Source organism: Euleptes europaea, chromosome 21 (genome assembly GCF_029931775.1).
Source record: "Euleptes europaea isolate rEulEur1 chromosome 21, rEulEur1.hap1, whole genome shotgun sequence".
NCBI classification, from domain to species: domain Eukaryota; kingdom Metazoa; phylum Chordata; class Lepidosauria; order Squamata; family Sphaerodactylidae; genus Euleptes; species Euleptes europaea.
Window position 1 is genome coordinate 19133211 of NC_079332.1, and position 12991 is coordinate 19146201.

General features: G+C 52.6%; 1 protein-coding gene across 1 annotated transcript in view; it reads left to right on the forward strand.

Moving 5' to 3' along the window:
* Window positions 1–12991, forward strand: part of TVP23A (trans-golgi network vesicle protein 23 homolog A) — a 38783-nt gene that overhangs the window by 12826 nt on the left and 12966 nt on the right. The window contains exon 3 of the mRNA XM_056866231.1: window positions 6491–6570. Coding sequence (XP_056722209.1) covers window positions 6491–6570 — 80 coding nt within the window. The remainder of the gene's footprint in view (window positions 1–6490; window positions 6571–12991) is intronic.

Sequence of the window (12991 nt, forward strand, 5' to 3'; positions counted from 1 at the left end):
CTCTCAAACGCCTCTTCACATCCGAACCCGTATTACAGCACCCGGACCCAAACCAAATGTTTGTTGTGCAAGTCGATGCCTCCGATGTAGCTATGGGAGGGGCCCTTCTCCAGAAAGGTCCGGATGGCCTCCTTCACCCCTGCGCTTACTTTTCGAGGAAATTTGCGCACGCACAATTGAACTGGCCCATTTGGGAAAAAGAGGCAGCGGCCGTTCACCATGCCCTAACTCTCTGGAGGCAATTCTTAGAGGGGTCCAATATCCCCTTCGAGGTTTGGACCGATCACAAGAATCTAGCTGCCCTCACAGGGTCCCATAAACTATCAGCGAAACAACAACGTTGGGCTGAATTCTTCGCTCAGTTTCGTTTCGTCCTCAAGCATGTTCCTGGGAAGCAAAACGTTCTCGCAGATGCCCTCTCCCGGTTGCCACAATACCCGGTAAAACTCGAGAGACCGACTGACTCTCTGTTCACCCCTACGCAAAGGGGAGCCCTTCCTGTACTGGCCGTGCAAACTCGATCTCAGCAACAGCATCCCAGATCCAGTTCTCCAGCACCTCCAACCCGAGCGGCTACCCAACCGCCCTCGCAACAGCAACGAACCGACGATACCGATCCTCCAACCCCACCGGCTGCCCTACCGCCTACAACCTGCGCACCACCGCACGTAAGCTCTACCCCCATAACTACTCCTAAAACTACTATAACCGGGGGGGGGGTCCCGCCAAGATTCCCATCTCCGAATCCTTTTTAAATACCCTTCGGGACCACTGCCTTTCTGAACGCTCCACTCATACCCTACCCCCTGGGGTAATGGAACAGGGGGGCTCATGGTACAAAGACTCTAAATTGTACGTACCCAAGGCACTTCGAAAAGACGTTTTACACTTAGCTCATGTATTATGGGTTGTTACCGATTTGTTTTCCAAGCAAATCCATTTGGTTCCATGCGCAGGAATCCCCTCTGCTCAAAAAATGGCCCGCCTCTTCGTAACACATATCTTCAAATTACATTCGTTTCCGCGCAAAATAATCTGTGACCGCGGCAGTGGCTTTGTTTCCAAGTTTTGGAAAGCATTTCTCATGTTGGTGGGGGTAGAACAAGGATTGTCTACTGCATACCATCCCCAAACCGATGGTCAAACTGAACGTGTAAATGCTGTCCTTGAATGTAAGCTCCTGACCCTTCGAACCAGAAATCACCACAAATCGGTAACAACCCATAATACAGTTTTCCCCCCGCTGAGAGGGAGATCAGTCATAAAGTCCATAGCAATCACTTCCCATGGTCTGTTGGGTGTTTCTAGAGGTTGCAGTAGCCCCGGGGGTTTGCCTTGTGAGCGTTTCATTGTGGCGCAAACAGGGCAGCTGCGAATAAAAGAGTCAACATCGGAACGCATTCCACCCCACCAAAATTGTCGGCGCAATAAGTGGAGAGTTTTTAGGAATCCAAAGTGTCCAGCTGTTTTTACTCCATGAGCTAAGTGTAAAACGTCTTTTCGAAGTGCCTTGGGTACGTACAATTTAGAGTCTTTGTACCATGAGCCCCCCTGTTCCATTACCCCAGTGGAGCGTTCAGAAAGGCAGTGGTCCCGAAGGGTATTTAAAAAAGATTCGGAGATGGGAATCTTGGCGGGACCCCCCCCCCCCCGGTTATAGTAGTTTTAGGAGTAGTTATGGGGGTAGAGCTTACGTGCGGTGGTGCGCAGGTTGTAGGCGGTAGGGCAGCCGGTGGGGTTGGAGGATCGGTATCGTCGGTTCGTTGCTGTTGCGAGGGCGGTTGGGTAGCCGCTCGGGTTGGAGGTGCTGGAGAACTGGATCTGGGATGCTGTTGCTGAGATCGAGTTTGCACGGCCAGTACAGGAAGGGCTCCCCTTTGCGTAGGGGTGAACAGAGAGTCAGTCGGTCTCTCGAGTTTTACCGGGTATTGTGGCAACCGGGAGAGGGCATCTGCGAGAACGTTTTGCTTCCCAGGAACATGCTTGAGGACGAAACGAAACTGAGCGAAGAATTCAGCCCAACGTTGTTGTTTCGCTGATAGTTTATGGGACCCTGTGAGGGCAGCTAGATTCTTGTGATCGGTCCAAACCTCGAAGGGGATATTGGACCCCTCTAAGAATTGCCTCCAGAGAGTTAGGGCATGGTGAACGGCCGCTGCCTCTTTTTCCCAAATGGGCCAGTTCAATTGTGCGTGCGCAAATTTCCTCGAAAAGTAAGCGCAGGGGTGAAGGAGGCCATCCGGACCTTTCTGGAGAAGGGCCCCTCCCATAGCTACATCGGAGGCATCGACTTGCACAACAAACATTTGGTTTGGGTCCGGGTGCTGTAATACGGGTTCGGATGTGAAGAGGCGTTTGAGAGCCACAAATGCAGCTTGGCATTGATCAGTCCACAGGATTTTTGCGGAAGGTAAGGTAGCTGTGTTTGCTTTCCCTTTGGTTTTTAGTAGATCAGTAATGGGTAGGGCCACTTGGGCGAAGTTAGGAATGAACCCTCGATAAAAGTTTGCAAACCCCAAAAACTGTTGCACTTGCTTGCGGTTGGTGGGGGGAGTCCAATCGAGAACGGCTTGGACTTTGACAGGGTCCATGCGAAGACCTTGGTGGGAGATTATGTATCCTAAAAATGTGAGCTGGCTTTGATGAAACTCGCATTTAGCCAGTTTGGCAAAGAGTTGGTGGTTGCGCAGGCGCTGCAGAACTTCTCGGACTAGAGTTACATGCTCTTCCATGGTTTTTGAATAAATAAGAATGTCGTCTAAATAAACCACCACCCCGCGATATAGCAAGTCATGAAGGATTTCGTTGATGAGTTGCATAAAGACCCCCGGGGCCCCTTTTAATCCGAACGGCATCACGAGGAATTCATACATACCGAAACAGCTAGAGAAGGCAGTGAGGTGCTCATCTCCTTCGCGGATGCGGACTCGGTAGTAGGCTTCCACCAAGTCTAGTTTGGAGAATATCCGGCCCTCCTGTAACTGTCCCAAAATATCAGAAATTAATGGGATAGGATAGGCGTTGGTTTGGGTAACCGCATTGAGTTTTCGGAAGTCAATGCATAAACGAAGGTCGCCCTCCTTTTTTCGGACAAAAACCGCGGGGGCCGAGTTCGGGGCATTCGATGGGCGAATGAACCCTCTGGCGAGGTTTTTGTCAAGGAAGTCCCGGAGAACAGTGCGCTCGGAAGCGCTCATAGGGTAAATTTTGCTTTTGGTTAATGTGCAGTCCTTGACCACCTCAATTGTACAGTCCGAGGCTCGGTGGGGGGGTAAGGTGTCACATTCTTTAAGGTCGAAGACATCCACGAAGTCTCGATAGACGTTAGGTAGGACTGGAAGCGCTGGGACATCGGAGGTCAATGCTGGGACGGGCGGATATAACAGCGCAAAGTTCTGCCGGTGCTGATCGCACATAGGACTGGCGAAGGAGATAGTGTTTGTTTCCCAGTTAATGCTGGGACTGTGTCCTTTAATCCAGTTAATACCCAAGACCACTTCAAAACGGATAGGGGCTATAGTGAAGTCTATTTGCTCCCAGTGGGAGCCAATTCCCATTGCCACCCCTATGGTGCGGTGATCAACTGGACCCCCCTGGAAATGGCTTCCGTCCATTTGGGCAAATTGGACAGGGGCGGGTAAAGCCTCAGAGTCGGCTCTGAGTGCAGCAAAAGTGGCTTCGCTTATGAGAGTGCGACAGCAACCGGAGTCAATTAGTGCTTTGACGGGTAGTTGTGGGCCACCGTTAAGGTGTTGTAAAACTGCATCCACGTAGACGGTGGAGTCCACTTCTTTGATTTTGGTAGGAGCATTCGGTTTGATAGGAGGATCCTGAGAGGTCTGTGGAGACGCTCCATTCACCACAGACCGGAGCCGTTTTTTGACAAGTCGAGGGGAGATTCCAGGTTTAAGGCTGGAGAATTCCAAGGATTTTCCTCATCCGAAGAGGGAAAGTTGTCCCCCAATGGGGCACTTGTAATCCGAGACCCGGCGGGGTCGTTGGTAGTAGGCAGGGAGGCTGGGTCCCCGGCATGGAGTGCAGAGGGTGTGGGTCTTCCCGGAGCTGCGCTGCGGGTGGCCGCGGTGCCTCTGCGTGGTGGACGACCTCTGGCGCGGGTTGTCGTGCTGGGACGAAATAATTCATGGCGGTGCGGGCAAACAGCTGCAAAGTGGCCCATTTCTCCGCAAGTAAGACAGGCACCCCTCTGAAATCGGGCTTCACGTTCCTGGGGCGGACGTGGAGGATTTCGTGGGACGGGCGGTGGTGCCTTGGGTTGAGGCTTTTGGGTGCCTTTTTCCTTGTGCTTTTGACGGACGAGAGAAATAAAGCGTCGGCGGCTTTCCACTTCCTCGGCCAATAGGATCCAGTCTTCGAGGGTATCGGGATCGCCCCGCATGTAAGACCAGTTCAGAACGTCAGGATGCAAGGCTTCCCTGAAATGATGGATCAGGGTGGTCTCGGGCCAACCTACAATTTTACTTGCCAGTCGTTGAAATTCATCGGCAAATTCTCGAACTGTAGCAGAGCCTTGTTTTAATTGTAAGAGTTCCGTTTTGGCTCTTTCCCCCAGGAAGGGGTCCTCAAACCTCCTTCTCAGGGCAGTCATGAAGTTGTTGAGGGAACGAATAGCACGAGAGCGGGTGTCAAACTGGAGGACCATCCAGTCAGCCGCTTTACCTGTCAGAAGGGAAGCTACATAACGCACCCGGCTATCTTCCGTGGGGAAAAGTTGTCCTTGTTCTCGCATATAACTGTCCACTTGATGCAAGAAACAAGGCAAAGTCTCGAGAGATCCGTCGTACGTAGTCCTCAATTTGAGTTGCTTCCAAGGGCCGGGCGCAGGTTGGCCCGGTTGCACGGGTGGTCCGGGCGGAGGAACAACAGGAGCTCCAGGAGGCAAGGGTGGAGCAGGCACATTAGCGGGTGGTTGGGGTGGCTGTATGGGTACCCCCTGACCCGGTATCGGAACGGGCTGTGTCTGGGCTATCAGGGTTTGTTGTAATTGCCTGTTCTCCTGAAGCATACGTTCCATTAGTTCCTGGAGTTGATCAACACGGTCGGAGAGCTCCCGATTCTGGGCTCGTAAGAGGTGAACCTCCTCACTTGGGCCACCAGTAAGATGAGGTTTACTGGTCCGGAAGCTTGTGGCCCATTGAGAGCTATCCCCATATAGATCCTCGTCTTCAGACTCTCCTGAGTCTCGACGTCGGTCAGCCAAACGGCGTGCGCGTTGGGTCGCGCGCGACGGGACAAACGCTGGGGAAAAAGACAGACCTGATAGCCCTTGTACATTGTCCTTGGGGCGCGTGTCCATGTTCGCCCGATCCCTAACTCTTGCTGCAGCCGCCCTGGCTGCTTCAGCAGCTTCTCTCTCTCTTGCGACCTTAGCCGCTTCGGCGGCTTTCTGATCCGCAAGAACTTTGGCGTTCTCAAGTCTTAGGGCAGCCTCTGCCGTAATGCGCGGCAAAAGTTCTGTCTCCAGGAGTGAGAGTATGGGGTCGGGTTCCCCGCCCAGCAGAGGTTGTATTCGAACCGCCAGTGCGGGTGCCTCGGCTCCAAAAGTCGAGGTCAAAACTTGAGCCAAGGTGGCTACCGGGGTGTCCTTTGTACATTCCACAAGGAGAAGAGCGGTGCTAATAGCGACTCGCTTGGCCTCAGCCTGACAACTGGCCGCATCCGGGATCAGGGAAAAACCCTCCGGCGGGGCTCCCGCCATGGTAGAACTAGAGGAAAGAGTCTCTCGAGAAATAAGATTATCCAAAAGTCCAGTTAGTATTTGTAAATCCTCAGTTGCCAACCGGGCATCGTCCAGTAATTGATCCAAGTCTTGAAGATCTAAACGAGTATCAGTATCCTCCGACGTCAACATCCAGAGAGTCCCTTTAAGAGATTGCCACTGTTCCTGTACCAGTCCCCTCAAGCGGCAAACCTCTAGGGTAGTCCTGAAGAGTTCAGCGACTATGTCCTGTAACAGGGTGGGATCCTTCCGAGAGGAATCCAGGATAATAGGTCACTCGGAGAGCTTCTCAGCTCCCATCCAAGCGGCAGGCGAACCCTCCTGGGCTCCAGCCTGACTAGTAGTACAATGAAGAAGGAGATGGATAGCTGCCATAATGTAAGCTCCTGACCCTTCGAACCAGAAATCACCACAGAGTCATATAGAATCCAATCAGATGGCTTTTACTGGTCAAAAAGGCAATACAGTGCATACAGGGAACTATGGCAGCTATGAGAGTCTCACTAGCCGAACGATAATATAAGGCAGTAAATGGCGGGAGATTATACAACATCAGCATACACAGACAGAGTCAACTTTCCCAGGAGCAGTGTTCCCAGGCCTTGGTATGTGTGGTCGGCCTTGAGGCTAGACAGTACAGTACCAACACAGAAACAATACTGAAACCGAGATAGCAGCCTGACAGTTGGCAACCTTATATTTTAATGCCAATTTGAGGGTGTACGTATGCATTTTTGTTTTGTTTCCCCCCAGACTTTAACAGACGATACTGAAGATGTCTCGCTTGACTTTGGCAATGAGGAAGAGTTGGCATTAAGGAAAGCAAAAATCAGGTAAAGCAGTGCCGGATCTCAGACTTCTCAAAGGATCTAAACTCTTCTTTCTGCAAAATAACTGCAGGTTACTTTCCCCCCCTCTGCAACATAAAATGCTGGAATCTCACATCGCTCTGCGCTGAGCAAATTTATATTTCATTTTCGTGTTTAGTATTTCATTAGTTACCCAAATGCCCCGCCAAACCTTCCTCCTCCCTTCCTGGCCTCATGACCCACCCACGGGAGCAGCCCGTCCCACTTTGTCCTGACCCATAATTGAAGAACGAGTGAGGGTCTCAAGGAGGGATCCATGTATAGAAGCGGGGAAATGCGTAGGATGGGATGGGACACAGTGATCATACCGGCAATAAGGGCTGTGTGCCCACTTCAGTCTTTCTGGTAAATGTCAACATCCACCTTTTCTCTGACATTTACTGCAATATGTACCCACACCATGGGTTACATCTCAAAGGCTATCAACAGAGAGCTCTACTCATGGAATAGATCTTTCATAAGACCATAAAAAAGGCCATGCTGCATCAGACCCAGGCCCATCAAGTCCAGCAGTCTGTTCACACAGTGAACAGTGCCTCCAGGTGTCTCTAGGAAGCCCACAAACAAGACAACTGCAGCAGCACCATCCTACCTGTGTTCCAAAGCACCTTGTATAACAGGCCTGCTCCTCCGATCCTGGAGAGAATAGCTATGCATCATGACTAGTATCCATTTTACTCTAGTAGCCATGAATACCCCTCTCCTCCATGAACATGTCCACTCCCCTCTTAAAGCCTTCCAAGTTGGCAGCCATCACCACATCCTGGGGCAAGGAGTTCCACAATTTAACTCTGCGTTTCCCACTTCCTCCTGCCCTGAAATGCTGTTTTTTGGGATGAGGATAATAGTGCAGGGTCAGGAGTGTGGGAGTTTGCAATGGGGCATGGACACTGGCATAATTTGCCCCCCTCCCCCTTGCACAATTGAAAGTATCCTTTTGTTCAAGGAAGAAGCCCCCTTGATCCAAGCCCATTGCAAACTCCCACACTGCTGACCCCGCACTATTATCCTAATCCAAAAAAAACCCACAGCATTTCAGGGCAGGAGGAAGTGGGAATATCCCTTGTCACCTGCCCTGTGCCCATGTGATAGGGCAGGCTATAAAGCCTTGCCATTTCCTCTCCATCCCTCTGCACTGCCACGGAGGAAAAACCCAGCAGCAAACTCCCCTGGTAAATCAGTGGGAAAGTGTTGGGTGATAACCACACATGTCTCGACTCCGGCTACTTCCACACAGGAGCCAGGCAGAAGCTAATTTTGCTAGCAGAGCTGGCAGCCCCCGCACCATGCCCAGTGGGTGCAAGCCCACCATCAAGAATGGGGGTGGGCTTTGTGTGTGTGTGAAGTGCCGTCAAGTTGCTTCCAACTCCTGGTGACCCTATGAATCAATGTCCTCCGAAATGGCCTATCCTTAACAGCTTTGCTCAGGTCTTGCAAACGGAGGGCCATGGCTTCCTTTATAGAGTCCATCCATCTCTTGTTGGGCCTTCCTCTTTTCCTGCTGCCTTCCACTTTTTCTGGCATGATTGACTTTTCCAGTGACTCTGGTCTTCTCATAATGACACCAAAGTTCAATAGCCTCATTTTAGTCATTTTAGTTTCTAGGGTCAGTTCAGGCTTGACTTGTTCTATAACCCACTGATTTGTGTGTGTTTTTGGGCAGTCCACGGGATCCGTAACCCTCTCCTCCAACACCACATTTCAAAGGAATCTACTTTCTTCCTATCAGCTTTCTTCATTGTCCAGTATTCCCCTACATAGTAACAGGGAATACGATGGCATGAATTAACTTGATCTTGGGGGCTGAGATCAGGGCTGTTTTTGCCTCCCCGTTGCCCCCCTGAATGGAAATCAGCAGAGGGGCCCCCGACAGAGGAACTGCCAAAGCCAGGAGAGAAGCGTGCCGCTGTTTTTCTTCTGAAGAGCTAATTCTGCCGCCCATGTGACTCCACGGTGGCTGCAGCCCACAGAGGGGAAATCCAAGGCTGGCTTCGTTCAGTGAGCCCCCACCCCCCAGTGGCCCCAACAAGAGGGTTGTCTAGACAGCACATGCGGGGCGCAGAAAAGAGGAAGTGGGGAAACCTGCTGCTTTCTCTTCAAGAGCAGCTGCCACAGGCCTCTGCTGATCAACAGGGTCTCACCTGCCCCACATCCTGGGACAGAGATCCCATGAGAAGGTCCCAAGCACTGACCACAGGCAATGGAGGGAAGGGAAAAAAGTAGAGTGACCTCCATAGACCTCTTCTCGTTTCTCAGGCAAGGAACTGAATGTGGACCCCAAAAGATCATTGTTACACACAGCCTGAAGGGTAGGGTTGCCAACCTCTAGGTGGTAGCTGGAGATCTCCTGCTACTACAACTGATCTCCAGCTAATAGAGATCAGTTCCCCTGGAGAAAATGGCCACTTTGGCAATTGGACTGTATGGCATTGAAGTTCCTCCCCTCTCCAAACCCCACCCTCCTCAGGCTCCACCCCCAAATTCTCCAGGTATTTCCCATCCTGGACCTGGCAGCGAAATACCTGGAGCCTGAGGAGGGTGGGGTTTGGGGAAGGAGGTACTTCAGTGGGATATAATGCCATAGAGTCCATCTTCCAAAAAGGCCATCTTCTCCAGGGGAACTGATCTCCTGGAGATCAGTTGTAATTGTGGGAGACCCGCAACCCTACTTCCAGCAACCCTACTCCTGAGCTTCACAGGGTTAAGGTTGTCTTTTCCAAGCTCACCTGGGTCCTTGAGCCAGATGTCTCCCTGGAGACCATCTGTCAGGCACGGCCTGGTACTCGCCAACAAGGCGGACAGGCCAGATGGCTTTTCAAGGTTGTTCTGTTTATACAGTTTCATTTTGTTTTGACTTCGTTATTCTCTGGGAATGGGGACCGGTTATCTAATGTTGCCTAGGCAACCCAGAATGTCTCTTCTCATCTTTTTAACGTCGGCACCCAAAACCCTTACACATTCGTGTCCTTCGCTGTGTGTTTTCTAAATAAACCAACTTTCTAAGGAATTCCTGTCTAGAAGTCGGTTATTGGAATTTGCCTAGTCGGCCCAGAGTTGACATTAGGACACAAATCATTCACTACTGCTCTACGGCTGCCGGCCGCGCCCTGGCTAGTCAAGCCAGGGGGGCCCTCCAGCGGGAGCTCCTGGAGGAACCGCGTCGCACTCATCAGGAGGCCTTTCGGCTAGCGGGTTTGGTTGCCTTGCAGTGGGTTGTCCTTGAGAGTGGCTCCAGTGGAAACTGGAAGCCGTGCAACGGGCTCGGGACGAAACACGTTGGCTTGCCAGTCTGCTTGAGGAAACCCATCTAGCCAAGCAGGACACGGGTCTTCTGACACGACTAGTCGGGGAAACCTGCATACTAGGCGGAGGCGAAGAACTGCTACGGAGAAGCGGTCTACCCCTCCCGGACGACATGGCAGGAGTGCCAGCCGAGACGGGTCCGCCAGAGGGTCAGGAATGGTTCCGTCTGGAGGCCAAAAATGTTGCCGCTAAAGTGGTCCTGAGCTTAAAGGATTTGCCAGTGGACACCACTACCGAGGCCGATGTTCAACAGATGCTGGAAGCAGCTTTGGGACATCCCGTCCCTGGGGAGCTTGCGCGACAGGCTTTACTACAACTAGGTAATGGCAACGAACTGTTATTGTTACAACTGGGGTTCGAACCGATTTTGACAGCTGTAGCCGCTGAGTGTGTTGCCAAGCTGGAGGCGGCTAACGCGGTGACGTTGGCCGAGCAAGCGGAGGCACTGGCGACCGCGCAAGCGGAGGCTTTGGCGACCGCGGAAGCGACTGTGACACTAGCCACAAGAACATCCGCCCTGCTCGGAGCGTGGACCAAGGACACTAGGACGCCGGAAATGGGGGGGGGGATGAGTGGTCGCTTGGTTCATTCTCCCCTGATCCCTCGTATCTCCCTCTCCCGTCCAGGGACACTGTTCACCGGCAAAGACTGGCTGATGCCGATTGCCACAGTAGCTTTGCGCAGGAGGGCAGAGGGTACCTGGGGGAGGAAGGTCTAGGAGACTGGAATACAGGCCTCCGAATATCCCAAGCTTGCCGCACAGGAGGGGCCGAGGAGGTCCAGCGCCTACGGTCCCAAAATCTGGATTTACAAGAGCAGCTTGCTCAAGTGCAAGATCAAATGGCCACTATGTGGAGGGAGATGGGGAGGTGGCAACGGGCTCAACCGACCCCCGCCCTGGTCCTGCCGGCACCAGTACCGCCACAGGTGAGGCTACCGACCCCGGCGCCACCCCCGCCAGGACAACCTGCTCCAGCACCGCCTCTGCCGGGACAGCCGGCACCAGCATTACCTCCGCCAGGACAACCGGCTCCAGTGCTGTCTCCGCCGGGACAACCAGCACCGGTGCCACTGCCGCCCCCGGGGTACCCCTATGCCCCCCCCCACGCCCGTATGCTTCACACCGAGAATTGCGGACCACCTTCGATGGCTCTGCAGAGGAATTACCATACTTTCTGCACCATGTCAACAGTTTTATGAAAGAGCAAAGAATGACTTTCCCCACTGAGGACAGTCGGGTTCGCTACGTATCATCCCTACTGCAGGGGGAGGTGGCAGAGTGGATGATTCAACAGTTCGATACTCGGGCCCAATCCCTCCATACCCTGAACAAGTTCATGCGAGCTCTTCGAAAGCGTTTCGAGGATCCCTTCCGGACGGAAAGGGCCAAGACTACCATCCTCCAACTGCGACAAGGAACAAAGTCAGTCAGAGAGTATGCCAGTGAGTTCCAAAGACTCGCCAGTAAAATCGTGGACTGGATTAAGCCACACGAGTGCAGTGCTTTTGTGAAGGACTGCACCAAGAAGTTCTGTACTGGGCTCTCATGCAGAGAGATCTGCTGCACCTCGAAGGCTGGATCTTGCTTGCAGAGGAAGTGGAAAACCGCCGGCAGGTACTCTCTCTCTCCAGACATAGGGCAAAAACCCTCGGGCCACGGCAGGATCAGGCACCTCCAAAAGTGCCCGCTCCCCCACTGCGATGCCCGGTTGTTTCAACTACTGACAGTTCCAGAGTGGAGCCTGTCTCGTCTGCGGGGCGATGGGCCACTTTGCAGCAGCTTGCCCGTCTCGACCTAGATGCCCAGACCCCCGTTCGGATAGTTTGGTTCGGGCAGGAGGCGGGGGAAGGCGAAGAAGGCTGCCGGACGGGGCGCCACCACCGGGCGCAAGGCTCCCCCTGCACTCAATCTTGATGCGGAAACGCCTGTGGCAAATAGCCCCACTGCCCCATCAATTGGCCCCACAGGGCCCCAGATTACAAATGCCGTAGCTCTGGGTGAGAACCACTCGGCTTCATCGGAAGAGGAAGGAACCTGGGCAAATGCAGCGCTGAACCTCGTCCCAATACCAAAGCCATCAAAAAACGGACTGGGTCTGTGGTAGATGGAGTGCCACCACAGACTGTTGTGCCCGCGCAACCTGAAGCTCCAAGAATGATGAGCGATGTAGAGGAAACTATGTTCCTAAACGTTATTTTGCAGTCCTGCAAGGGGGGTCCCCAGATCCATGTAAAGGCCCTAGTTGATTCCGGTTGCGCCCGCACCCTAATTAACGAGGACCGTTTCAGGCCTTAAAAGTAAAAGTGGTGCGCCTACCCCAACCCATCCAGTTTGCTCAAATGGATAGCAGTGAATTTTGGGGAGGACCAGTGGACCATTGCACCGGTAGAGTTGCCATGGGAGTGGGCCATCGCTGGGAACAGTTGCATTTCACGATAGCACCGAGCATTCGATACGCAGTGGTGTTGGGGGTGAATTGGTTACGTGGGCACAGCCCCACTATAGACTGGGCAGCCAGAACAATAGAGTTTCCCCAACCACAATGCGATCGCCATCGCAAAGAAATAGCGGTGAGAGAACCCGCCATGGCGGCACAGCCAAGTAATACTGCTAACCCTTCTCAACTACCCCCCAAATATTCGGACTATGCTGACGTTTTTGATGTACAGGAGTGTGATGTACTCCCTCCCCACCACAGAACAGACTGCACCATTGAATTGGTGGGAGAAGGTACATTACCCAAGAGCAAAATTTATCCAATGAGCCCCAAAGAGAAGTCGGTACTCAGAGACTTTTAGACAAAAACCTAGTGCTAGGGTTCATTCAACCATCCACCGCCCCAAATTGCGCCCCTGCCTTTTTCGTGCGCAAGAAGATAGGTGATCTGCATTTGTGTATAGATTTTTGTAAACTCAATGCGGTCACCCAAACTAATGCCTACCCTATCCCCCTAATTTCAGATTTATTAAGCCAGTTGAAAGAAGGGTGTATCTTCACTAAGTTGGATCTGGTTGAAGCATATTATCGCGTGAGAATCCGAGAGGGGGATGAACCGTTAACTGCCTTTTCCAGCTGCTTCGG